Raw genomic sequence first — 27984 nt, 5'->3', positions numbered from 1 at the left:
AATTTAAGGTGGTAGGTCACAAATCATAGATTTTCAAATGTAATTTCAAGAACGAAAAACTGCTACTGAAAATTGTTTTTGCTAAGCTGTAGTTGATTTATATCCATTTCAGTTAAAAAAAAAATCTGTGAACCCTCATCAAACAACTAGCTGTATGCTGCAGAAAGTCCACCATGAATAAATATAGCAGGCAACGCCAGATCGGCGAAGGAGCCTTTGGGAAAGCGGTGTTGGTGAAGAAGAAAGACTCTGCTAAACAGTATGTTATCAAGGAAATAAACATCATGAAGGTAATTACATCCTGCAGAAGTGGAGTTGTCAGTAATGTCTTTTGTTTTATCCTTAGATTAACATTGTCTTTGGTTCCAGTATTTTTGTATCTTTTGTTTAACATTATACCTGTGACTTCCGCAGAAGTGGGATTTAATACTCCTCTTTTTTCTTTTCTTTTCTTTCATTTTAAAAAAATGTAATCTTAGCTAGTATTTTCATTAATATTTAATCCAACTTTTTATTTTTTTCAAAACACAGATGTCACCCAAAGAGCGAGATGAAGCTAGAAAAGAGGTAACTGTTTCATTACCACCCGAACATACAATTTCAAAACATTAATAAACATTATTTTGTGTTATATTTTTTCCAAATATAAAGATCAATCAATATTATAAAAGAATAAATTGTTCAAGGAGTCAAATTTGTCAGTTAATTAATTAAAAAAGATAATCATTAATAAATGTTTGGGCATTCAAATTCAATAAACTCATGTATTCCACCATCAGAAAAAAACAACGAAGAGTAGCATTAGTCTTTTCTCTTTATTATGACAAACATTTTTAGCCATGCTGCCCTAATGAGAAAAATGCTTACAATTCTACAAGCTTATACAGCCTAACTGTCACAGCTAATCCCACTTTAGCAGGCATAGATACATTTGTGTGAGCACCATTTTACACTTAGTGAAATACTGTAATAATCCCAGGACAAAATGGCTGGCTCACAGGTAGAGGGGTTTTATGCAACCGGCTTAGCAATGTGTGATTAACAATGAGTTGTTAACTATTTGATTATGTTGAATAGGTTGCTGTGTTGGCTCAGCTGAAACACCCAAACATTGTGGCATATGTTGAATCATTTGAAGGTACTAGTTAACTTAGATATTGCTGCATTTCAACATGTATTTCCATTTTTAAATTTTCACCATAAGTAAAGATTTTTTTTAAAAACTAAATATTTTGTTTTGCTCCTAGAAAAGGGAACTTTGTACATTGTCATGAACTATTGTGCTGGAGGTATGTTTTATGTTTTATATTTTTCATTGTCATTTTTATTTTTACTAAGTTTAACCATATCAACACTGTTATGAATAAATAGGTTAAAGCTCTTATGTGCAAAAGTGTATTGTTTACCTTTTTAATACTTTATTAAAAAAAAATTTCATGCATCACAATAGGCTATCTTACCAGCGTTTTTCAAACTTAATGCTCACCCTTGTTCAAAATGATTACGTTGTTATTTTTGTTTTGTTGATTCTGATGTTCGTTGCAATATTTTTCAAGTAGACTAATCAATAATGTCTTACAGGTGATTTATATGGAAAAATAAATGAAAGAAGAGGTCAGCTGTTCTCCGAGGACCAGGTGAGATGGACATTTAATGAGCAGAAAACTGGCTTTTATTTCTTTATCTTAGTTACTTCATTCTTTTATCCAATATATTTTAAAAGTGATAATGACACACTTTGTACAAACTAATATTGGACAATTAATATAAAATAAACCACAGTGAGTAATTTGATGCAGTTTTTTTAAAAATTAATATAGAATTAAATTGATATAAAATAAAAACTATTTGTAATTATTCTTTCAGATTCTAGATTGGTTTGTTCAGTTGTGTCTGGCTATCAAACACATTCATGACAGGAAGATACTTCACAGAGACATCAAGTCACAGGTATTTTCTCTTTGAGCTTTTTATATTTTCCCTTGGGAAATTAAGTTACAGGTATTTTCTGTCTCAGGTTTTTTATTTTCTCTTGGTACCTCTTTTTTACTTAATTACCTTTGTATATAACATCTTCACATTATTTTTTGTTACAGAACATCTTCCTTCCTTACATTACTTTTTTTACAGAATATCTTTACTTACATTACTTTTGTTACAGAACATCTTTACTTACATTACTTTTGTCACATAATATCTTCATTACTTACATTACTTTTGTTACAGAACATCTTTACTTACATTACTTTTGTCACATAATATCTTCATTACTTACATTACTTTTGTTACAGAACATCTTTACTTACAATACTTTTGTTACAGAACATCTTCCTTACCCACACTGGCACTGTTCAGCTTGGGGACTTTGGTATAGCAAAAGTTTTAAACTCGTAAGTGCACAGGTTCATATTACATATTTTGTAGCATTATAAATTTAGATAATCTTGAACCCCCCCCCCCCCCAATCTACAACTTTGTTAGTTTAAACAATTCAAAATGATTAATAATTTTGTCAATTTATACATTTTTCCATCAATTTTCTCTAACTTTCTATTAATTAATTTAAAACTGTTTTTTTTAGATTTATAAATTTGGATCATCTTAATTATAAATTATAATAATATATTTTCTGCAACTTAAATCACCTTTTGTAGGACTGCCCAGCTAGCCCACACCTGCATTGGTACACCTTATTATTTATCTCCTGAAATTGTAGAGAACATGCCTTATAATAACAAAAGGTAAAAACTGGTACTATGCCCATTTTTAATTTTGTAAAAATTTTTTTATGAAAAAAGCATTATAGTTTATTAACAAGCTGCAGCTATTAAGTGTTTGTTATAAAATTTTTAATGAATGTACTCTTTCAGTGATATATGGTCTATGGGTTGTGTACTATATGAGCTAACCACACTGAAACATGCAGTTAGTAACGTTTTTGCTTCTTTTGTAAATAGAGACTACAGGCTAATTTTTTTCTAGTATTTGTTTGATAAGATTTAACTCATGGTTTATGAGATATACTCATGCTCATACATTTTTACCCCTCAGTTTGAAGCTTCTAATATGAAAAATTTGGTGCTAAAAATTATCAGGTAAACTTTTTTGCTGCAGTGATTCTAATTATGAATTTTTAATATATATATAAAAAAAAAGATCAACTGATTTCCACAGATGAAATTACTTTGAAATTCTTATGTGTACCTTTTTCTTTAAGGGGAAGTTACCCTCCTGTTCCTCCACAGTTCAGTTACGATTTAAGGGGCTTGATAGCCCAGCTGTTTAAAAGAAATCCAAGGTGAGGCTGTTTTGTAAATTAGTATAGTTGCTCTTTCAAAACATGTGATATTTTATTACATCATGTGATATTTGTTACAAATGTAGGAATTTTCAAGTACTGTCAGCCCTTATCAGTTTCACCAAGCTTGCTGTTAATGTTGCTTATTTTATCTAAGCAACGTTGATGACTGAGGATTGAAATCAGAAAAATCTCTGCAAATATTACTTTTAAGTTTAGCGATAAAACTGAGGTTGATTAATTCAATCAAATAGAAAACCAGGATTTCAGTGGCAGAGTATTGGTAGCCCGACTGACTTGCAGCCAGGGACCCCAAGTTGTCAAGTCCCCCAAATGTTTTCTTACGACTATAAGATAATACAGAACAGGTCTGATGATAAATAGTCATAGATGCCTTAAGCCAGGGAGTTAATCTATGTGAGGGTCATCATGGAATAATTGCAAAATTTTTTTTTTTAAGTCGTAACATTTTGTCAGAAATTTATGGTAGAGAAATATTTTTTTCAGAGATCGTCCTACTGTCAATTCAATTTTAAGGAAAAATTTCATCATGCAGCGAGTTAGAAGGTTATTGTCTGCTGAGGTAAGCCTAGGTTCTGAAACAAACATTTTTTATTGTATGTTCATCTTTTCCTGTTGAATAGAGGTCTTGAAATTAGGTTGATTTTGTTAAATCAATTTTCCAAAATATATGCATTGATATTTTAAAACACAATTGATATTTGGGAACTTATGAGCAACAGCTGTTAACTATATGAGCAATCAAAAGCTATTTTAGACAAATTGTTGTGACTATTCGTCCAATAACAATTCTGACTATTTGTCCCATAACAATGCTGACTGTCCCATAACAACGCTGACTGTCCCATAACAATGTTGACTGTTTGTCCCATAATAATGCTGACTGTCCCATAACAATGCTGACTGTTTGTCCCATAACAATGCTGACTGTCCCATAACAATGCTGACTGTTTGTCCCATAACAATGCTGACTGTTTGTCCCATAACAATGCTGACTGTCCCATAACAATGCTGACTGTTTGTCCCATAACAATGCTGACTGTTTGTTCCATAACTGTGCTGACTGTTTGTCCCATAACAATGCTGACTGTTTGTCCCATAACAATGTTGACTGTTTGTCCCATAACAATGTTGACTGTTTGTCCCATAACAATGTTGACTGTTTGTCCCATAACAATGTTGACTGTCCCATAACAATGTTGACTGTTTGTTCTATAACAATGCTGACCATTTGTCCCATAACAATGCTAACTGTTTGGCCCATAACAATGTTGACTGTCCCATAACAATGTTGACTGTTTGTTCTATAACAATGCTGACTGTTTGGCCCATAACAATGCTGACTGTTTGTTCTATAACAATGCTGACTGTTTGTCCCATAACAATGCTGACTGTTTGGCCCATAACAATGTTGACTGTCCCATAACTATGCTGACTTTTTGTTCCATAACTGTGCTGACTGTTCCATAAAATGCTGACTGTTTGTTCCATAACATTGGTGACCATTTGTCCCATAACTGTGCTGACTGTTTGTTCCATAACTGTGCTGACTGTTTGGCCCATAACAATGCTGACTGTTTGTTCCATAACTGTGCTGACTGTTTGTCCCATAACAATGCTGACTGTTTGTTCCATAACTGTGCTGACTGTTTGTCCCATAACAATGCTGACTGTTTGTTCCATAACTGTGCTGACTGTTTGTCCCATAACAATGCTGACTGTTTGTTCCATAACTGTGCTGACTGTTTGTCCCATAACAATGCTGACTGTTTGTCCCATAACAATGTTGACTGTTTGTCCCATAACAATGTTGACTGTTTGTCCCATAACAATGCTGACTGTTTGTTCCATAACTGTGCTGACTGTTTGTCCCATAACAATGCTGACTGTTTGTTCCATAACTGTGCTGACTGTTTGTCCCATAACAATGCTGACTGTTTGTCCCATAACAATGCTGACTGTTTGTTCCATAACTGTGCTGACTGTTTGTCCCATAACAATGCTGACTGTTTGTCCCATAACAATGTTGACTGTTTGTCCCATAACAATGCTGACTGTCCCATAACAATGTTGACTGTCCCATAACAATGTTGACTGTTTGTTCTATAACAATGCTGACTGTTTGGCCCATAACAATGCTGACTGTTTGTTCTATAACAATGCTGACTGTTTGTCCCATAACAATGCTGACTGTCCCATAACAATGCTGACTGTTTGTTCTATAACAATGCTGACTGTTTGTCCCATAACAATGCTGACTGTCCCATAACAATGCTGACTGTCCCATAACAATGCTGACTGTTTGGCCCATAACAATGCTGACTGTTTGGCCCATAACAATGCTGACTGTCCCATAACAATGCTGACTGTCCCATAACAATGCTGACTGTCCCATAACAATGCTGACTGTCCCATAACAATGCTGACTGTTTGGCCCATAACAATGCTGACTGTTTGTCCCATAACAATGTTGACTGTCCCATAACTATGCTGACTTTTTGTTCCATAACTGTGCTGACTGTTCCATAAAATGCTGACTGTTTGTTCCATAACATTGGTGACCATTTGTCCCATAACTGTGCTGACTGTTTGTTCCATAACTGTGCTGACTGTTTGGCCCATAACAATGCTGACTGTTTGTTCCATAATTGTGCTGACTGTTTGTCCCATAACAATGTTGACTGTCCCATAACAATGCTGACTGTTTGGCCCATAACAATGTTGACTGTCCCATAACAATGTTGACAGTTTGTCCCATAACAATTCTGACTGTCCCATAACAATGCTGACCATTTGTCCCATAACAATGTTGACTGTTTGTCCCATAACAATGTTGACTGTTTGTTCTATAACAATGCTGACCATTTGTCCCATAACAATGCTAACTGTTTGGCCCATAACAATGTTGACTGTCCCATAACAATGTTGACTGTTCTATAACAATGCTGACTGTTTGGCCCATAACAATGTTGACTGTTTGTCCCATAACTATGTTGACTGTTTGTCCCATAACAATGCTGACTGTCCCATAACAATGTTGACTGTCCCATAACAATGTTGACGGTTTGTTCTATAACAATGCTGACCATTTGTCCCATAACAATGCTAACTGTTTGGCCCATAACAATGTTGACTGTCCCATAACAATGTTGACTGTTTGTTCTATAACAATGCTGACTGTTTGGCCCATAACAATGCTGACTGTTTGTTCTATAACAATGCTGACTGTTTGTCCCATAACAATGCTGACTGTCCCATAACAATGCTGACTGTCCCATAACAATGCTGACTGTTTGGCCCATAACAATGCTGACTGTTTGTCCCATAACAATGTTGACTGTCCCATAACTATGCTGACTTTTTGTTCCATAACTGTGCTGACTGTTCCATAAAATGCTGACTGTTTGTTCCATAACAATGCTGACTGTTTGGCCCATAACAATGCTGACTGTTTGTTCCATAACTGTGCTGACTGTTTGTCCCATAACAATGCTGACTGTTTGTTCCATAACTGTGCTGACTGTTTGTCCCATAACAATGCTGACTGTTTGTTCCATAACTGTGCTGACTGTTTGTCCCATAACAATGCTGACTGTTTGTTCCATAACTGTGCTGACTGTTTGTTCCATAACTGTGCTGACTGTTTGTCCCATAACAATGCTGACTGTTTGTTCCATAACTGTGCTGACTGTTTGTCCCATAACAATGCTGACTGTTTGTTCCATAACTGTGCTGACTGTTTGTCCCATAACAATGCTGACTGTTTGTTCCATAACTGTGCTGACTGTTTGTCCCATAACAATGCTGACTGTTTGTTCCATAACTGTGCTGACTGTTTGTCCCATAACAATGCTGACTGTTTGTTCCATAACTGTGCTGACTGTTTGTCCCATAACAATGCTGACTGTTTGTTCCATAACTGTGCTGACTGTTTGTCCCATAACAATGCTGACTGTTTGTTCCATAACTGTGCTGACTGTTTGTCCCATAACAATGCTGACTGTTTGTTCCATAACTGTGCTGACTGTTTGTCCCATAACAATGTTGATTGTTTGTTCAATGATGGTGCAGGATCTACAGGATGAGTTCAGTCACACAGTCATGCACGGCCACAAAATTGCCAAAGCTTTACCACCTGCACCCAAGCCTTCTGCAGGTGAGTTTTATTTTTACAGGTGAATTCGATCAAAGTTTCTTGTTGTATGATGGTGTATGTCCTATATTAGCTTTGTGTAGGTCTTTTTTATGATGCCTGATATCACTTAAGCAAGTTTCTTAGAGAAACAACATACAAATGTTATGAAAATATGTTCTCATCAGATCCGATTAAAAAACCCGCCCCAAGTCCTCGACCTGGGTCTGCAGGTAAAAAATATGACCCAGCCGCAGTCTATGGTGCACCATTGAACTCTTCAAGAAATAGGTAAAATATCCAGTCCATGTTTTTCTTTGTTTTTATCAAAAGTAATATCAAAGTCCAAAGTTTTTCTCTTAAAAAAGATCAAATATTTCAGTCCATCATGTCTTCTCTAAAAAGTGATTAAAAAAAAAAATCTTGTAAATTGTAGCTTCTTTTTTCATATTTTATTTTTCTATGTATTGAAGACTGTCTGGTGAAAAGAAAAGGCCAAGTACCCCAGGGAGAGCAGTTCCAATACCTGGGCAGATGGTATGTTTTTCACACCTGGACAGGTGATAATTGTCTTGTACCTGGACAGGTGGTAATTGTCCTGTACCTGGACAGGTGATAATTGTCTTGTACCTGGACAGGTGGTAATTGTCCTGTACCTGGACAGGTGGTAATTGTCCTGTACCTGGACAGCTGATATTTGTCTTGTACCTGGACAGGTGGTAATTGTCCTGTACCTGGACAGGTGGTAATTGTCCTGTACCTGGACAGGTGGTAATTGTCTTGTACCTGGACAGGTGGTAATTGTCTTGTACCTGGACAGGTGGTAATTGTCCTGCACCTGGACAGGTGGTAATTGTCTTGTACTTGGACAGGTGGTAATTGTCTTGTACATGGACAGGTGGTAATTGTCCTGTACCTGTACAGGTGGTAATTGTCCTGTACCTGGACAGGTGGTAATTGTTTTGTACCAGGACAGGTGGTAATTGTCTTGTACCTGGACAGGTGGTAATTGTCTTGTACCTGGACAGGTGATAATTGTCTTGTACCTGGACAGGTGGTAATTGTCCAGTACCTGGACAGGTGGTAATTGTTGTGTACCTGGACAGGTGGTAATTGTCCTGTACCTGGACAGGTGATAATTGTCTTGTACCTGGACAGGTGGTAATTGTCCTGTACCTGGACAGGTGGTAATTGTCCTGTACTGGACAGGTGGTAATTGTCCTGTACCTGGACAGGTGGTAATTGTCCTGTACCTGGACAGGTGGTAATTGTCCTGTACCTGGACAGGTGGTAATTGTCCTGTACCTGGACAGGTGGTAATTGCCTTGTACCTGGACAGGTGGTAATTGTCCTGTACCTGGACAGGTGGTAATTGTCCTGTACCTGGACAGGTGGTAATTGTCCTGTACCTGGACAGGTGGTAATTGTCTTGTACCTGGACAGGTGGTAATTGTCCTGTACCTGGACAGGTGGTAATTGTCCTGTACCTGGACATGTGGTAATTGTCCTGTACCTGGACAGGTGGTAATTGTCCTGTACCTGGAGTGGTAGGGTTACATACCTTTGTGATTTACCACAGTGAATCAAACCACTTTCAACACAGTGGGGTGTATGTAGTTTTCATATGCAAGGATTGTTTGTACACCATTATGGCTGAATTCTGGTACCTGTCTCCTGTGGGTGGGTTCAGTGAACCGAACACAAAACTGTCAGGCTTATGGTTATGTGCTCCATCACTTAACCCACAGGCGTAGCGATCTCTCCTGTCGCCCAGGAACAAACTTTTAATTTGGCGCCCCCCCCCCCCCCCCCCCATATATATTTTTATATTTATAATTCAAAACTGCAGCTAAAATGAGCTTGTAATTTTTTTTTCCAACTTACTTTGGCACCCCTTGGGTCAGCGCCCAGGGACACATGTACCCCCGCGCCTCCGTCGCTACACCTTTGACTTAACCACACAATCCTATTGCTGTTATAGGAGTTTGTAACGTCAGTAGCATATTTACATACTTACCTATTTTGAATAACCTCCAAAATATAATGAATTCGCCTTTTAAAATTTTATTATGTTTGCCTTACAATGACAGGACTGGGAAAAGAAGAAAAAAGAAAAACTAGATCAGGATGAAAGACGTAAAGCAGAGATGAGAAAACGAGTAAGTAAATGTCAAATTCTTTCAGGCACCTGTCTGGTTTAGATCAAATGCTAGTCTATCACTGTCAGTAAGGTTTGGCCATGTATGAAAAAAATAGGGTGATGTACCCTGATTTTTTCCCTATAGGACAATACAAGTAGAAATTTCAAATTGATTCTATTGTTGGAGACCCAGGGATTGGGTGACCAGTACTGTGACCAACAAACACACAACAGCTAGTATAAGTTACTGTGTGGTCTTGTTTACTCTGAGACATCCAACAGATTAGTCAGCCAGATTCCAACTAGTCTTTTTGGTGCTCAGTCATACACTTTACTCCCCCACTACGTAAACTGTAAAAGCCATTGTGTGTCTTCCTGTTTGATCCCACTGCCACAGCTTTTAAATGACAAATTTGTACAACTCCAAAATTTTTGGTTAACACAGGAACAAGAGGCTAATGAAAGAAAACACAGGGAGTTTATTGAAAGACAAAAGGTTAGTGGAGTTAAACAAGATCTTTTTAAAGATGTAACTTTGTAATGAATAATTGTGGACCTAAAAACTGTTCAAGTATATGGTTAAAAATATTGTTTAGTAACTTATTGGCATAAATTTAATTGTGAATTAGTGGCCATAAAGTTAAACTTTTTGAAAAGTTAAAATAGCTACAAATACAGCTAGTGTTGTGAACACAACATACCAGCAGCTTGCAGTAAAAAAACTGGGTAAGAAACCCAGTATAAAACTGTTTTGGACTTGTTATAACAGATGGCAAGGATAAACAAGGCTAGAGAGGAAGGCTGGAAGCAGGTCGTTGACCCGTTCTATATAGAGGAGGTACTGATAGATTGGTTCTTCTAGCTAATGCTTTTTTAAACCTTCTGTTCAGAGAGTTCTAAGCAAGAAATTACATGATAGATTGGTTCTTCTATCAGTTATTTTTATGAAATTTTCCAAATTGTGAGTTGTAGGTAACAAAATAAAAATGATTATTTTAGTTGACCTTTTTAAAAACCTTTTCAACGCAGAGGAATGAGAAAGTTGTAATCTTAAACAGTGGCAGGAAGGTTGTTTTATTACATTTATACTATAACTTATTTATTGATAAAATTACCATCATGGACTCAACACCTCTGTACTGTTGTTTAAATTGAAAATTGTCTTGAACTAAAAGTAAATATAATTTCATGATTGAAACACAGGATCTTTGTTTTATTTTACCCTAAATGTAATAAATTCTATTCAAATTAGTCTCATGTACATTATAGATAACTGAAATATTGTAATTATAAAACACATCTTTCCCGCCTCAAACTTTAGACACCACTTATATGACTAGGTTTGGCATAGAGTTTATCTACATCTAAAACTACATTAACCAAATTTTATTTTTTTAATTCACGACTATAACATTAATGGTTTTAATCAACAGAATCGTCCAGTGACCCCAAAAAATGACTTTGCCAAACCTCCTCGACCCTTACCTGTACCAAAAGTAAATGTAGGTATCATTTTAGCTACCGTTTCCTAAATAGTCGAATATATCTTCAGTGGCCTAATATGAATAAAACAACAATTGACCATAAGACTTTTAGTCTGTCTACTTTCTATTGTCTAACATTGGGTTTTGTTTATCAAAGAATGACAACAGAGACAGGGGAAACTACGAAGCCTACAATCAGTTTTTGAACAAGCTGCATCAAGACAGGCAAACTCCATCCCCTGGGCCAGCACGGAATCCAAACCATGTTGATGGTAGGTGACCTTGACCTTTCAGAACTACTGTCACGCTTGTGGATGGCAGTTGACCATGACCTTTTACATCTGTGCAGCATGTGTCATTAATGTTACTTTAACTGGGCATTCCATTGACTTTCATTGACCTTTCATAATAGTCTTGAACTATAGGCAGAATTATTGCATCTCATCTAAGCATCTTTAATTTCTTAAAAACAAAAAAAAAACGACCTATAAAAGCTCTAATTTTTTTTACAAAGAAATGTTATAATACTTTAAACAAAATATTTTTCCACAGTTGCCCTCATGGATTTAAAATAAAACAGCTGTAATTTTCACACAAAAAAAAAAGTTGAAATTAAAAAAATCTTCCTCAGTTGTCCACATGGATTTAAAACATAACAGCTTTAATTTTCACACAAAAAATTAAAATTAAAAAAAAATCTTCCTCAGTTGTCCACATGGCCGTCCCGCGACCTGTCCCACAACAAAGGCCACAGTTCAACATGGGCCCACTGGGTATCCCAGCAGTAGTGGACCAGGCAGGTCGAGACAGGTATAGCTACAATATGTAAGTTTCAGTGGGGTTTGAAACTGCATATGGTTTGCTTTTTTATTCTAACTGCTTTTTCTGCCTTGGGCAACAATATGTAAGTTTCAGTGGGGTTTGAAACTGCATATGGTTTGCTTTTTTATTCTAACTGCTGTTTCTGCCTCGGACAAAAATATGTGAGTTTCAGTGGGGTTTGAAACTGCATATGGTTTGCTTTTTTATTCTAACTGCTTTTTCTGCCTTGGGCAAAAATGTGTGAGTTTCATTAAGGCTTGAATGATATTGCAAATGGTTTAATTTTTTAAATTCTAACCGCTTTTTCTGCCTTGGGCAAAAATATGTGAGTTTCATTATGTTTTGAAATGGCCTATGTTTTGCTTTTTATTCTAACTGCTTTTTCTGCCCTGGCTTTCAATATGTAAGTTTCATTAGGGTATGAAACTGCATATGATTTGCTTTTCTCGCCAATGAGTTTGGTGAATAAAATTATATTGCTGAAAAAATGTGTGGCGAATAGAGTTGAAATTTTCTGTATAAAAATATTTAAATGTATTTTCTTAAAACTATGTGGTTATGGGCAATAATGGGTGTGATTTTGGTATTATTAATAAAAAGAGATTTTAACATTTTTAATAATAATTTATGAATTTTTTTCTTTAAAGAATAGAATTTTGTTCATCTAATAAAGTAAAGGTACTTCTTAAAGTTAGAAAAAAGTTATTTAAAAAAAAATAAAAAAAAATAATGGTTCATTTTCGTTCAAGTACTGCTACTTTTCTTGTTATATCTCAACCAGTAGAATTTTTTTTGCTAGAATAAACCTTTGATTACACTTTACTAGGCTTCACACCTTTTATTATTTGTATTGGTTCTGGTCCTCTAAGGTCTCTATTACAGAGATCATTTATATGTGTTTTTATATCTCCCTAGTCTCCACATTTGTATGTGTCTCTTGTCTCCCTACACTACATATTTGTATGTGTCTCTTGTCCCCAGGCAACTTGGTGCCCAGGCAGCAGAGAGAGCTCGTGTGGTGGAGGATTACATGCAGAGGCAGAGGATGGCAGCCATGAATAAAATGAGGGCACAGAATGACCTTTATGGTGCTGTAAGTTTATTTATGGCGCAGTAAGTTTATTTATGGCGCTGCTTTGCCTCAGGAGAAAATAGATGCACATATAGAAGTGGTATTCTAGGGGTGAGAACCTGGGCATTAGATGAAGAGATCATGGGTTGCCAATACATCGTGATATCTCTCTCAGCTGCTGGTATCCTAGGGAATGCTAAGCTAAGTATGTTTGGTGCCAACTTTGGTTGCAGGAGCTGCCACAGGAAAGCAAAGTTTGTAAATCTATTACCATCGAGGCTAACCCCCCCCCCCCCCCCCCCCCCTGTTGGATTACACTAAAGATGGCTCAACATGACCAATTAGATGAAATAATGATTCCCTATCTAAAAGACATTGCATAATTGACCATAATAATGCCCTATGTAATTTAGTAGTTGTGTCCTACAGAAACTCATGTTTGCTAAATTAAATTGAAGCTTTAGCTGATATGATTTTTAGGTCTGTTTTTGTTCTTTGCTGATCTGATTGTATAATTTTTATACTTTTTGTATCTGATTGGTTTTATTTTTAATCTATACTTGTACAAACATCAACAATTTTCTGATTGTATATCCAAATATTTTATTTACAAGTATCGACCATCATCTGCTGACAGACGCACCCCAGTTCCTGCTCCTCGTAAGTTATTTTATTTTGGTTGTTTTCTCATTAAGTTAATCCTTTTTAATCTCTTTTTACTTTATTTATTTATTTTTGCCTAGAGAGTTAAGAGAGAGGTGACAGTCCTAATAATGTATGAGTGACATTTTTTTGTATTATTCCTAATAATTTATGAATGACAATTTATTCATTTTTATCTAGATAGAGGTGGAAGTCCTAATAATTTATGAATGACGGTTTATTCATTTTTATCTAGAGAGAGGTGGCAGTCCTAAGAACGACAAAGGTCGAGGGGGTGGAGGCGGAGGAGGTGGGGGTGTCATGGTGGCCAGGAACAGAGAAGAACAGGTAGCCATTGGTTTACAGATACTTCTCTTGCTACTATTCCTATCTTATTAACCTGCATCTGTGATATTTTAATTGTTTTATGGATTCTTGTTTTACTGTTCCTATTTAATTAACCTGCATTTGTGATATTTTAATTGTTTTATAAATACTTGTTTTACTGTTCCTATTTAATTTACCTGCATGTTATATTTAATTTCCATTTTCATTTACCTGCCTTTATATTTTGGTTTGTAAAATGTTTTCATGCTGTGTTTTAGGAATACCTGGAAAAATTGCGCCAAATTCGTATACAGAACATGAGGGACAGGCGAGCCATTCGGGGCGTTAATGTTGCTGAGGGTGCATCTAAGGTAACTTTCTTTACCCTTATATTTTATTACTTGAAATATTTGAATTTCTCTATTGGTTGGCATGTTGTAGTGGATCACAGTACCTTATAACAGTATCTATATTTTATATTCATCTCATTAGGAAAAGTTAATACCAGACTGAGCTATAAAATAGATGTCATATAGAAAGTTACCCAGAATATGACATTCACCTATGTAAATACAAAAATGGGGAACGTTACTTAAGATGATGTTAAGTAATTTTGTTTTCTTTATGCTTAGAACTCAGAGGAGGCAGAGGAAAGAAAGAAAAAAGTTGAAGCACTGAAGGTAAGTTTTGTTTAGTTGTTGCCTAATATTTCTTCTTCTCTGTCACTGTGGATTATATTGAAATTTTCAATATTGAACTTTCTCAGAAAAGTGAATTGTTTTCTCTTGTTTTTTTTATCTATCAAATTATTTGTCAATTATTGCTATAAAATTTTATGAATCCACTACATTTTTTTTTGCCACTAATTCTTTTCCCCTTTTTATGAAAATAGAATTTTAAAATTGTTTTGTGGAAGTTTTTAGAATTGCATATAATTCTAATCGCTAAATTTCATTGAACTGCTAAGTCTATAAAACACACACAACTGAGAGATTAAACAGTGGGTTTACCTTTGAAAAAAATTAAACTCAGTAGCAGTTCTGTTGTAAAGATTATAAATTAAATAATTGAAATAGCGTAGACTGTACTAGGTTGGGTGCTGGCCAGCAAATGTATGCCTCATAAGTCAACCAAATATTTCATGGACCCATAACCTTAAATAAAATCTAATGGAGTAAAAATAGTACAATCACACTAGAGAAGCAAGTCAAAATGTGGTGTATCAGGACAGATATTTCATGTACTGTGAGCCATAGACGATCTAAGAAAATAATTTTGGTCCTTTTTTGTTTTTCAATTTTTGCTTTTTTTTACTTTTATTTCAAGCAACAAGCTGAACAGTGGGCGGAAATGAAAAAGAAAGAACTTGAACAACAGAGACAAGGAATAGTTCCAGTAAGAACCAATTTGGTTTAAATATTTAAGAAATGTTAACAGTAATGGAATAAATTGTCTTAACTGTATTTTTCTAGCATGCTGTTACATGTAGTAGATTGTGAAATTAGTTTTGAATAAGTTTTGCTAAAGTAACAAAGTAAACTAGCCTACTATAAATGATAAGTGTTAAAGAGTTTTGATATTACCAGATGTAAGATTTGGCTCATCTCACCCCACTGCCCAGGCCTTGGATTTCCATAGGCCTTGGTGCGTAATCTTTCAATAGGGCTGGTAAGTAGGTCACCAACCAGTTCTATGGCTCATGCAGGTTTTATTGAGCCGTAGAACTGGTTAGTGACCTACTTACCAGCCCTATTGTCCATCAGACAAAGTAGCCATATATTGATTTCCTTCCAGGTGAAGCCGTCAACACCAGCTGTTCCCATGACAGGAGCCCTGCAGGCCATAGGAGCCATCAATGTTGCCAACAAGCCTTCTGTTGGGCAGGCTGAAGAAAAGTTGGTTTTATTTCTCAACTTTACTTTATTATTTTTTGTTTTGGCTGGTCACTTGCAAAACCTGCCAAGTCACTTCTGATTGATTTTGAGGAAATTGACTTTTAAATATTTTTGTTTGTTAACTAAAGTTTGAATTTTCAATAATTTACTATTAAAAAATTATTTATTTTAAAGTATACTTTTTTTACAAAAAAATTAGTATACTTAATTAAAAAGGCTATAAGGGGAACTCATATTTTTTTTTCAAAAAGTGGACTTAGCAGGTTTAGCAAGCGACCTCCTCAAATACATTTGGGTGGTAAGATGTGCGTGGGTGGGTGGGGTCTAGAGCCAGTGGGGTCCAATGAATTTAGGCTAAGATTTAAACCAAAACCTGAGTTAGATTTTTAACACAGGAATGATGAACCAGATAATGGATGTGAATGTGAAAAAATAAGTTTATATAAGTATGTTTAAATAAATATCTTTTTTTGTGAACTGCAATCTTAAAGACTAACAAAATTCAAATTGAGTTTAGTGTTTTGTTGTGAATTGCAATCTTAAAGACTAATAAAATTCAAATTTGTGTTTAATGTAAGCAATTCTTATAGCGCGCTATTCAAACAAGTTGTTTGGCATTTAATGTGGTTATTTGTGTGTGTCTAGGCCAGCAGTGCCCCTCACTAATGCCCTGCAAGCTATTGCAGCAGAGACAGAGAGACCAAAGTAAGTTAACAGATACATTGTATCACTTTATACACAGATATCACTTTATTACTTAAATGTTTAGTGGAGCTGTTATGGTAATCTTGTACTATATTTTTTTTTTTTACTAATGTTTTCCATAGTTTAGAAATAGTGTTTTTTTTAATAAATTGTGAGTTCCAGAATTTTAAAAAATGTAAATAGATGTGTTTAAAAGTATTTTTTTAAAGTCATAGCATTGAGAAAGTGTTTTAGGTTTTGTAAAAATTGTTTGATTAAAAAAAAAAAAAAACTTTTAGTAATATTATGAAACTAAAAAACAGAATATAAAATACGAGCCGACCAGCGGCGCTATTTAGTTGTTTTATTTTCTACTTTTCAGTAATTAATAATTTGAATGCTGCCACTGAAAATATTTGCTTTAAAACACTAAAACCCTCCTTTCCCCCAACCCCCCCCCCCCCCCCCGCCCCCCGCGTGAAAGCAGCCTCCTCTTAGTTACCTCCCCTAAGTTTAAAATAGTTTCAAACTAAATTATATGCCCCTAATAGCCGTCATTAAACCCGGCTCTACGATTGTAAACCTGACGATTGTAAACCAGACCATGTGGGGGTGGGTGTGGTAGCGAAGAGAGGTAGAGAGGGGGCTGTTAGGAGGCACGCTTACAGCTTGGAGTTTTCTAGGGTATCCAAGAAGAGAATTATGTATATAGATATGTCATTAATGTCATGAAATTATCTCCCTTTAAGGAGTAGCCAGCAAGTCAAGAAAGACAACATTTTGAAGAAGTTAAATGACAAGGTAAACCAGGCTTGTCTTTCTTTGCAATGTACTTTGGCTCAGTCCATCTGTAGTTTTCACCTTTTATAATAACTGAATGCACAATTGCCTTGTTTGAGCCTAAAAGCAACACTCTGTAACCATTATGTTACATATAATCATATTTCCACGAACAACACCCATTTACATCACACACTTTCATGCCATTTTTCAGTCTATTTCTTTATTTAAATGAATGTTTCAGAAATTTATGATCACAGAGAAAAATTAGTTGAGTTAGAAATATAAATTTTAATTTTTCAAATTTTCTTGTATTTTGATGAAGTTTGTTGACAATTTATGTCGATTTAAAACAGAACCCGTCCAGAGGTAAATGGGGACCACCTGCGTCTCCGGCAGTTACAGAGGAAGAGGAGCGCAGGAAGTGGGGTCCTCCTGCCTCACCTGTGGTAGAACCTGCGACACAGGGGGAGGAAGACAGCAGCAGATCTCACTGGGGCGGGGGGAAAAACCTGCACCTGAGTCAAGTACCACTGGAGATGACTGGCTCAAAGATGGAAGGTAGGGGAAGCTACTCTAGTGTTTGAGGGGAAGTAACTAGTCTATATGCAGGGGCGGTAACTGTAATATTTCCTGAAGGGACGCTACTGTATCATTTTATGAGGGGAAATTATTGTAATTTTTTTTTTATGAGAGGCTTCTTACTGTTCTATTACATCAGGGGAATTAATGTAGCATTTTATAAGAAAGTGTAGTCTTTCATGAAGGGAAACTACTGTAACATTTCATGAAGGGAAGTAAATGTATCATTTTATTCTGGTAAGTTAATATAGCATATGATGTTCTGACTGGTTGTATACACTTGGTTCTGATCCCATGTGTTAAGTGTTATTATTGATCAAATCACAGAGTGATTGCTAGTTATCAACTTCATTTTTAAACCATGTTATGGTGCTGAATAAAACATTTTCCCTGTTCCTATAAGTAAGGGGACACTTTCATAAGGGGACACAATAGATAATACATCTAGGCCTTAATGTTGTCCTCATTAACCACATTAATTTAAAACTATTGAATTCCTCACTACTGTCAGTACCTATAATGTCATAAAGTTTTCCCTGAATATTTTTACAGCCACCACACCAAGAGACCAGGTGATCAGGTTGACAGAGGAGGACAAGGATGCTCAACGAGGCAGGTGGAAGAGAAAGTCTGATGTGGTCAAGGCGCTGGACAATATGCCCATATGCCCAGATACGGTTGTTCTGTCTGGTATGGTTTTTTTTAAACTGAATGTACTAAAGAAAATATTTATTTAATGAATTTTAAATTTAGTTTAGTGATTTTTACAAAAGTCACATTTTGGTACTAATTTCACTTTGTTTAAATTTTCTGTTTTTTTTTTAGAGTATTTTATTTCAAGAGCTTTCTTTAAAAAAAATCTCTGCAAATTATTTGCTGCAATTATTTAAGTTTCACTGTCTTCAATATCTAGCTAGTATCACTTAGCAGCATCCAATTTCACCTCGCATCATCAAGTCTCACTTTGTGTCATTTAGTCCCACTTATCATCATGTGTCACTTTGTATAATTTCACTTTGTATCATCTAGTTCACGAGCTTTCACTCAACGTTGTGTAATTATAGATCCATCACAAGTCACAAATCAGGACCCCCCAGTAGGCGTGGGGGCCACCATCACCATCACCCCGAATGCCCCATCCCAGGGCGCTACCATCACCATCACAGAGCCAGCAGCAGATAAACCAAAAACTGGTCGACCCTTGCCAATGCCTCACCGTTCAGGAACCATTATCTTATCTAAAGAAATGACAGGTCACATTATCTTATCTAAAGAAATGACAGGTCACATCATTATCTTATTTAAAGAAATGACAGGTCACATCATTATCTTATCTAAAGAAATGACAGGTGACATCATTATCTTATCTAAAGAAATGACAGTTCACATCATTATCTTATCTAAAGAAATGAAAGCATAATAATAATAACAATAGCTGATACCTGTTATCATCTTATCTAAAAAAAAAAAAACCGCCAGATTAAGCATCACTTAGTACTTTTTAGTTACAGTTGATGTAGATCAGCGACCTTTGTTAAAACTAGCCATCTTATAAATAAGTAATTAAAAAAGATTATTTCAGTAACTGTTTCTTTTTTAAATCATCAGTATCCAGGTGTAATCATATTTTGACAATCTTGTCTTCATTTATAAGTGCATCAAAAGTGGGAAGGATTCCCCAGTTATCTAAAGAAAAATGGGATGCTGTGATTGTGGTGTAGAGCACATGTTTACTAGCTCAAAAGTCTAAAATTTTTCTAATGGGTACCTGATTCAAGTCTGTGATAGTAAAGGTAGCAGTGCTCAGTGCTGTCCTCACACAACCCCTTTATATGCAGGTGTCAGATAAACATTACCCCTTAGTTACCTGTTATGTTGCTGTTGATAACAGGTAGGAATGTTCCAGTCATTGATGAAGACCACAGGACCAGCACTGAGGTCAAGAAAGATGAAATGGATGGGAAAGACAACTCTAAGCTCAAGGATGACCTGACAGCAAGCAGTGCTGAAGGTCAAGGTCAGGTCACAGCAAAAACAGTTCAGTTCAAGGACAGGTTAGTTAAACATGTATTTTTTTAATTGTAAAAAAAATATTATATAATAGAATATTGTAACAGAGCCCACCATTTTACTGCTTAAAAATGAATTTTTTTCTAATTGTGTTTTCAGAGAAGGTGCTAAGAGTGTTCAGCTGAACTTGACCTCAGGGAACTTTGACCTGAAAAATGTCAAGGTAAGAAAGTTTCCCTAACTAAATGTCAGCGCCCTGAATCTCATGTCAAATCCCTGAACCAAATGTCAAATCCCTGAACCTAACACAGATCCCTGAACCAAATGTCAGGTCCCTGAACTAAATGTCAGGTCCCTGAACTAAATGTCAGGTCCCTGAACTAAATGTCAGATCCCTGAACTAAATGTCAGGTCCCTGAACTAAATCTCAGGTCCCTGAACTAAATGTCAGGTCCCTGAACTAAATGTCAGGTCCCTGAACTAAATCTCAGGTCCCTGAACTAAATGTCAGGTCCCTGAACTAAATGTCAGGTCCCTGAACTAAATGTCAGGTCCTTGAACTAAATGTCAGGTCCCTGAACTAAATGTCAGGTCCCTGAACTAAATGTCAGGTCCCTTAACTAAATGTCAGGTCCCTGAACTAAATGTCAGGTCCCTTAACTAAATGTCAGGTCCCTGAACTAAATGTCAGTGCCTTGAATCTGATGTCAAATCCCTGAACCTAAGACAGTTCCTTGAACTAAATGTCAGGTCTCTGAACTAAATGTCAGATACCTGAACCAAATGTCGGGTCCCTGAACCAAATGTCAGATCCCAGAAATCATTAGAAGATTTACAGATTATTCTTCACCATGATTATGTCCCCTTGGTGGTCTTCTCCGCTCTATGTTAAGGAGTAATTAAGAATTTTTCATTCTGTGTATTTTCTAACCTTTAATTTTATTAACTGATAAAGTTTCACTTTCAACTAGACCCACATGTCTCACTTTTAACTTGACTTAACTGTTTCACTTTAAACCTGACCTACCTGTTTCATATTTCACTTTTAACTCTCCCCCCCCCCCCCCCTCGCCACTGTCTCACTTCTCACTTGCCCTACCCACAGCTGCTGAGGACAATATCAGAGCCTGACCTGACAAACTTAGCAAATATGGACATGGAGATTGACCCAGGGAAACACGCCACACTCAGGCGACATCACAGTCTGGACATGACAGTTGTACCAGAGGTGGGTCACGTCAAAGATTGTCGTAGTAAACTTGGCAGGAATAGTGTTTGTGTTGGGGAAGGGAAGATGTTGAATTTTGTCATAGTAAACTTGTCAGAAACAGCGTTTGTGTTGGGGAAGGGGAGGTGTGGAATTTGTTATTTTAACTTTGCTATTTAAACATTTTGATTGGGGCTTTTTCGAATCTTGTCATTGAAACAAATAGTAAAAACAAATTGTGTCAGCTCATCAAATTTTGTTATGAAATTTGTGAAAAATGATAAATTGGTTGGGGAGTCATACTTTGTCATTAAAACTTGTTGGTAAAAATGATGGACAAGTCAAGTCTTGTTAAAAATCTGTAAGAAAAAAAAGATAAATGGGTGCATTGTCTTGTCATTAAAAAGTACCAAAAAATTCAAAATAGGTTTTCATGGGTTTACATGACAAGAGATATTGTTTTCAACCCTTTTTTTTTGCTGTCTATTGCTTACTTTCATGTGCCAAACATGGTAAAATTATAATTTAATTTAAACATTTCCCATAAATATTTAAATTTTTCATCAAAACTTGTCATTAAAATATATCCCAGAAAATAAACTGAATCAAACCTAAAGCAAATATTTCTATACAAGTTATTTTCCGACTACAATATTAAATTACTTTCTTTAATCTTGCTTTTAACTGCGACTAATTTTTTTTTAAATTTTTGGTTGTAACTAATAAAATGAATTAAGTCTGTGTTTATCACATAACCTTTACTTACAAATGTTTATTAATGTAACTTTATCTGAATTTCTAAACACTGGGTTTATATCTGGCCTTTTGTTTCACACAATGCTTTTTCTCTAGAATGAAGGCAGTGATGATGGTGAAGATGATGATTTTGAAGAAGAGGATATCCCAAATTTTGACAAGTGAGTTACTTGATTCAAATTCAGTTGGCAGTTGTTTCAAGAAAGAGTTTTAAATTTGATTTGTTTTATTTGGTGAACATAGTTGTCTTTTTTCACTCCTTGATTGTAATTAGTGACAAATTAAACCTTTTCACTCCTTGATTGTAATTAGTGATAAATTAATCCTTTTCACTCCTTGATTGTAATTAGTGACAAATTAAACCTTTTGACTCCTTGATTGTAATTTGTAACAAATTAATCCTTTTCACTCCTTGATTGTAATTAGTGACACATTTATCCTTTTCACTCCTTGATTGTAATTAGTGACAAATTAAACCTTTTCACCCCTTGATTGTAATTAGTGACAAATTAAACCTTTTCACTCCTTGATTGTAATTAGTGATAAATTTATCATTTTCACTCCTTGATTGTAATTAGTGACAAATTAAACCTTTTCACTCCTTGATTGTAATTAGTGATAAATTTATCATTTTCACTCCTTGATTGTAATTAGTGACAAATTAAACCTTTTCACTCCTTGATTGTAATTAGTGATAAATTTATCATTTTCACTCCTTGATTGTAATTAGTGACAAATTAAACCTTTTCATCATTTATTTTAATTAGTGATGAGGAAACAGGCCAGGATGAAGATGATGACGAGGACATTAAAAGTATGATGGAAACATTACAGAGCATCATAGACAGTGATGATGAGGGTAAGTCTTGTCTGTAGGTAGCCATGTAGCTAAAGTTTTGTTTGTAGGTAGCCATGTAGCTAAAGTCTTGTCTGTAGGTAGCCGTGTAGCTAAAGTCTTGTTTGTAGGTAGCCATGTAGCTAGTCTTGTTTGTAGGTAGCCATGTAGCTAAAGTCTTGTCTGTAGGTAGCCATGTAGCTAAAGTCTTGTCTGTAGGTAGCCATGTAGCTAAAGTTTTGTCTGTAGGTAGCCATGTAGCTAAAGTCTTGTCTGTAGGTAGCCATGTAGCTAAAGTCTTGTTTGTAGGTAGCCATGTAGCTAAAGTCTTGTCTGTAGGTAGCCATGTAGCTAAAGTCTTGTCTGTAGGTAGCCATGTAGCCTAGGCTGTGTTTGTAGGTAGTTGTGTAGATTTTGTAATGGTTGTAGGATGCAACATTATAATAAATTATGTTTAGTTATATAGTTTTCTGGAAACAATATAGTCTTATCTCTATGAAGATATCACACATTGAATATGGTGGGATGTTCAATTAAGAATAAACTTTCTTTTTTGTTAAACAAATAAATCTAATTGTAAAGTTTAAATTCTCTACCAAACCATCTGTTTAATTCTGTCTTGCTCTCCACTGTTTGAAGATAAAGAAAAGACCAAAGTCAGCATACAGATCTCAGAGGCTGGGGACATGACAGATGCCTGCAGACCAGCAAAGGATAACTCTGAGAATGTTTCTGATGAAGATAACTGTGACGCAGAAAGGGAAAAGTTGGAAGAAGCTTTGGCTCTGGGTAGTGGTAAGATCCTCAACAACTTTGTTATGGTGTTGCTTTTTTTTTTTTACTGCTAATTCATTGTAATGTTTTCATTTTTTTTAAATCATATAATACTGCTATTAATTATTCTAATTTTGTTTTCTTTGTAGTGTTGTATACTTTTCAGGATGTTTTTCTACTGTTTTGTTATATTATTTATGTCTTTCATCACCTTTTCCTGTTTGTACCAAAGACACATGCGGCAGAAGTAGAGTTCATCTGTTTCAATGACCTCGGCATAAAGGTGGATAATGTGGTCTGCACTATGCCCAGTCGCCTTTGTTTCACTACCATAAGTTAGATGTCCATTAGAGCTGGGTGGACTCAGGGTTGTTTTACTGATTTGAACCCGGATTTATGTCTTTGCTAATTATTTTCTTTAAAATATGTATATGACATTGCTGTCTTTACTGTCCTGATTCTATCTTGGTTATATGACTTCTGTTTTCAACAGATCTTTCTATATATTGTTGCTAAATCTTGTTGTGATAACATAACAGGATAAATTAATGTTATTTAAAAAAAAAAAATTTTGTCCACTTGGTAGATGACAGTGACGATGACACAACATTTGGTGATGACGATGAGGAGAAGGACAACGACCGTTTTGGAAGAGTTGAGCAGTTACGTGCTGAGCTGGAATCTGACATTGGTTTAGAAAAGCTGGTCCAAGTTTATGAAATCATCAAGGTAAATCTTCACATTGAGACCAGTGTTGTTTTTTTAGCCTCAATAGGAAATGAATGTTAAAATCCCTTTGCAACTATACTTTTTATTTTGAGTTTAAAAGCATCTTTGGACTGATCAGCCTGATCTAGCCATTATTTTAAAGGCTAACATTGTCTTGTATTTACTTATTACAACTGTCAACAGTAAAAAGTTAACAAATATTGATTAATACTTTGCTGTCAAATCTACATAAAACTCACTTTTAACTTGTGTGTGTATTTTTTCATGTGAAAAAGTTATTTAACAAATGAAAATAATGTCAACATTCTTCTCTTTGTTTTTGTGATATAAAAATACTGTAAACATTCTTCTCTTTGTTTTTATGACATGAAAATGCTGTAAACCTTCTTCTCTTTGTTTTTAACACATGAAAATACTGTCAACATTCTTCTCTTTGTTTTTATGATATGAAAATACTGTAAACATTCTTCTCTTTTTTTTTATGACATGAAAATACTGTAAACATTCTTCTCTTTGTTTTTATGACATGAAAATACTGTAAACATTCTTCTCTTTGTTTTTATGACATGAAAATACTGTAAACATTCTTCTCTTTGTTTTTATGACATGAAAATACTGTAAACATTCTTCTCTTTGTTGTCAGAAAATGCAGGAAGATGACAGTGGCACCCTGGGGCAAGGCTCCAACATTGCTATAGAAATCCTGGGACCGTCCAAGGAACAATTGTTCCCAAAGATTTTTCAGCTAGTCATGGCTGATATAGCATTCAATGAAGGCAAGTGTTTGATTGTAGTATTGGTGGCATCAAGTACTTCTGATGGCTAGAATGACATCTAATGGCCAGAATTTCTTCTTATGACCTTAAGTACATCTCATGGCCTTAAATACATCTGATGGCCAGAATTACATCAACTGGCTAGAATTGCATCTGATGGCCATAGGTATATCTGAAATCCTAAAATTACTTATCTCACAAATTTACAAAATCAAAATTGTTTGTATTGATTAACCAAACAAACAAAGATATCAGTTAGTTTAGAGGATAACCATAAAGGTAGGTGCTTGTAGTTCCACAAGCACCAGTGTAACATGGGCATCTTCCAAAAAAGTGAAAACAACATTGTGTGCAGAAAATTTGGAAATTAAATTTTCATTTTTATTAACATTAATAGGCCTTTTTCCAAAATGTATATATTTATTTGAATAAACTTTGGAATTTACTAAAAAAATAAAATAAAATGTGTTTCAGATAACTAGAGGCTGTTCCATGACTTGGAGATGCTAGAAAAACTGTTGGTCTCAGACATGGGATGACGCCATGTTTCTAAATGTTAACATCTGCTAATGTACGTCATTTCTACATCATTCCTGTGCTGGACAACTGGACATTCCAAACAGTTTTTGCTAAAGGTCAAAATTTGTGTGTCCATCATGACAAATGTTGGACTGTGATTCGGACAATTATGCAATCTTTTAGATTTTTTAAGGATCATTATTAAACTGACTTACAATTTTGTACACCAGGTGATGACGTAGACTTATATTGTGACATGTAGGCCTATGAAAACTACAAACATTAGTTTTTAAGTAAGGTCAGCCCTTACAGTATTACATGTATGCAATAAAATATATATCTTGGTTGTATTGAGGGTTCATGTCATTATTCATTTCTACTGTAGTTTAAGAGCAGTGATTGAGGAATTTTCCAAATGGTTTAAGAATTTCATAATTGCAATGCATTTATTTTTTTTCAATGCACTTTTACAATAGATAGTAAAATAGTAAAGAGATATTTTTTTAAAAAGATATCTGTTAGCTATAATTACAAATGGATGTCATAATCAGCACTGTTAGATCACCAATTTAACATGTTAAGTGTTTTATTTTGTTGTGATATAATTTCATCTGCTGCTCTGGTTGGGCTACTGGCCCTTGTTGTAATATGTCACTTTTACTTGTATGTTTCAGTTTTTTTAATGCTTAAATAGGATATTAAGAGATTAGATGAAACTAATAAATATGAAAAGAAAAATACTTTTTACAAATTAAGAAAAATGAATTAAGGTAGTAAAGAAGAACGCTGATTAACTAATTAAGTAATAGTGTTAACAAATAGAACTTGTAATTTTGTGTTGATGGTATAGTGGAACTTAAGTATGTAGTCTTTTTTGATGTTTTGAGTACTTAACTTTTTCAAACTGTCTTTCAGTGTAAGCCTTATAATGTTAATTTGCACTTTTTTTGTTATAACTGTTCCGTCCAGATTATTTTTTAATGAGTGGATTATTTTGTCGCAATGGTCAAGTTATAGATACTGTAATAGTTGTTTTTTTTGTTGATAAAATGATCTGGTTATTGAGTATAACAATTATTGCATGTTGAAAGCTATAAAAAGAAATCCTGCAAACAGATCTGTTGTCATTTTATCACTTGACCAATCACAATGATTGTCACATTATTGTTGGTACTATACAACCAATGAAAAACCTTGCAGTTTTTCACTGCTAATTTTGTCTACAAAGCAGGAAAAAAAGTTTTTAAATTAAGTTTTCTATAGAATATGCTACTAATGACAAATAAAAAAAAATAAAAATGACAAACTTTTTGGTTTTCTTACGGTGTGAAATATTTTATTTCTGCAACAAAAAATTACAAAATAGAAAAAGTGTGCGCTGCAAAACATGTTCCACTTGTACAAAACATTAAAATATTTTCTTTCACAAACATGGCCGATATCTTGGTTTATATGCTTACATTTGCTGGAGGGATTCTCTGACAATTAATGAATAAAATAAATAAACATGCCCAAGTGGTAAATAAATGTCAAATTTAAACATGACAATCATCCTGGGACTTGAATGAAACAATAAAATGATTTATCACAGAAGCTTTAAACATATAATCTTACTGAAATGTCTGATTGGTGTTTTTACTTAAACGTTTATGAGATCTATTTGGCAACTTAAAATGTCGCCTAAATGTTGATGGGAATAAGGTAAAATAAATCTTATTCATTTGTTCTTCTGATGAAGGGCACTTGATCATAGGCAGGATGGATTCAATGTGTGGTGAATATAAAAACATGAACTACAATTTTTTGAAAAAAAAAAAAAATTAGTACGAGTTTTATAAATAAGATATTGATGACATCCAGAATTTTCAGTGTCTGTAATTAGGGATCTCCTCTAATTGTAATTGTCTGTAATTGATTAGTGCTCTACTTCGTGTCTGTAATTAGGGCTCTTCTTTCAGTGTATCTGACTCAGGAAACATGTACTTGTGTGGGTCAATGACCTTCTGGATCTTCTCCTGACTGACCTTTTCACTGCACATGGGGCAGGTCTCTTCTGTCTCACACATCCTGAAACAACGGTCAAGTCTATTTTTAGCTCTCTGGTCATTGAACCTCTATAATTATCAGTACTCATCTACAGCACTGAGACTGAGACATTGGGTTAAAGCAATAAGTATGTTGATATTAAACAAAAATTAATGGGGGAATGCCTGATGTCATATACAACAAAGACTAAATATTTTTATTGGGTTGTGGTGTCAACTCGTTTAGCATGCACTGGTGAACTTGTAAGTGCATTGCTCAAGTTTGCCCATCTCTACCCAGCTCAGATGAGACTCTGGCTAAGTCGGGGAATGACAAGTAGTTGGGCATGGTGCTGTCACACAATACCACTTTGTTCAAGTCACAAAAACAAAGGGACTCGACGTGACCCGCCAATGTCAACTCTAGCGGGTATTACACACTTTTTTTTAACCTCAATAGAAAAAGTAAGAAAAA

At 35.0% G+C, this 27984-nt stretch overlaps 2 protein-coding genes across 2 annotated transcripts in view; one reads left to right on the top strand and one right to left on the bottom strand.

Moving 5' to 3' along the window:
• The first annotated feature begins 120 nt into the window (after positions 1-120).
• LOC131942542 (serine/threonine-protein kinase Nek1) lies at positions 121-26805 on the top strand. Its single transcript, XM_059302439.1, has 42 exons — positions 121-290; positions 532-567; positions 1078-1138; positions 1248-1289; positions 1582-1637; positions 1867-1950; positions 2323-2390; positions 2655-2741; positions 2871-2925; positions 3052-3095; positions 3218-3298; positions 3806-3881; positions 7391-7475; positions 7640-7742; positions 7925-7988; positions 9542-9610; positions 10037-10087; positions 10361-10429; positions 11025-11093; positions 11233-11347; positions 11783-11885; positions 12879-12990; positions 13584-13629; positions 13868-13959; positions 14217-14309; positions 14571-14618; positions 15265-15333; positions 15733-15833; positions 16479-16538; positions 17267-17318; positions 17654-17858; positions 18432-18569; positions 18944-19132; positions 19771-19933; positions 20049-20112; positions 20995-21117; positions 21949-22013; positions 22620-22711; positions 23327-23482; positions 24048-24190; positions 24834-24966; positions 25441-26805. Exons 1-42 carry the CDS (start codon positions 174-176, stop codon positions 25446-25448), a joined length of 3687 nt encoding a protein of 1228 aa, XP_059158422.1. The 5' UTR covers positions 121-173; the 3' UTR covers positions 25449-26805.
• Position 26806: 1 nt separating this feature from the next.
• Positions 26807-27984, bottom strand: part of LOC131942544 (WD repeat-containing protein 19) — a 29209-nt gene continuing 28031 nt past the window's right edge. The window contains exon 35 of the mRNA XM_059302442.1: positions 26807-27552. Within this exon, the coding sequence (XP_059158425.1) occupies positions 27426-27552 (127 nt within the window). The 3' untranslated portion in view covers positions 26807-27425. The remainder of the gene's footprint in view (positions 27553-27984) is intronic.

The sequence above is a fragment of the Physella acuta genome, unplaced genomic scaffold (genome assembly GCF_028476545.2).
Source record: "Physella acuta isolate Inbredline_101_S28 unplaced genomic scaffold, ASM2847654v3 ptg000411l, whole genome shotgun sequence".
Lineage (NCBI taxonomy): Eukaryota > Metazoa > Mollusca > Gastropoda > Physidae > Physella > Physella acuta.
Note: the sequence above shows the minus strand (reverse complement) of the source record. Positions and strands in the feature narration are given on the sequence as shown.

Excerpts from the sequence above, each read along its gene's own strand:
- LOC131942542 (XM_059302439.1), top strand. The coding sequence starts at position 174 with ATGAATAAATATAGCAGGCAACGCCAGATCGGCGAAGGAGCCTTTGGG. Across the intron at positions 2,926-3,051 it reads TAACCACACTGAAACATGCA|TTTGAAGCTTCTAATATGAA; the intron begins GTTAGTAACGTT and ends TTTACCCCTCAG. Across the intron at positions 21,118-21,948 it reads ACATGACAGTTGTACCAGAG|AATGAAGGCAGTGATGATGG; the intron begins GTGGGTCACGTC and ends CTTTTTCTCTAG.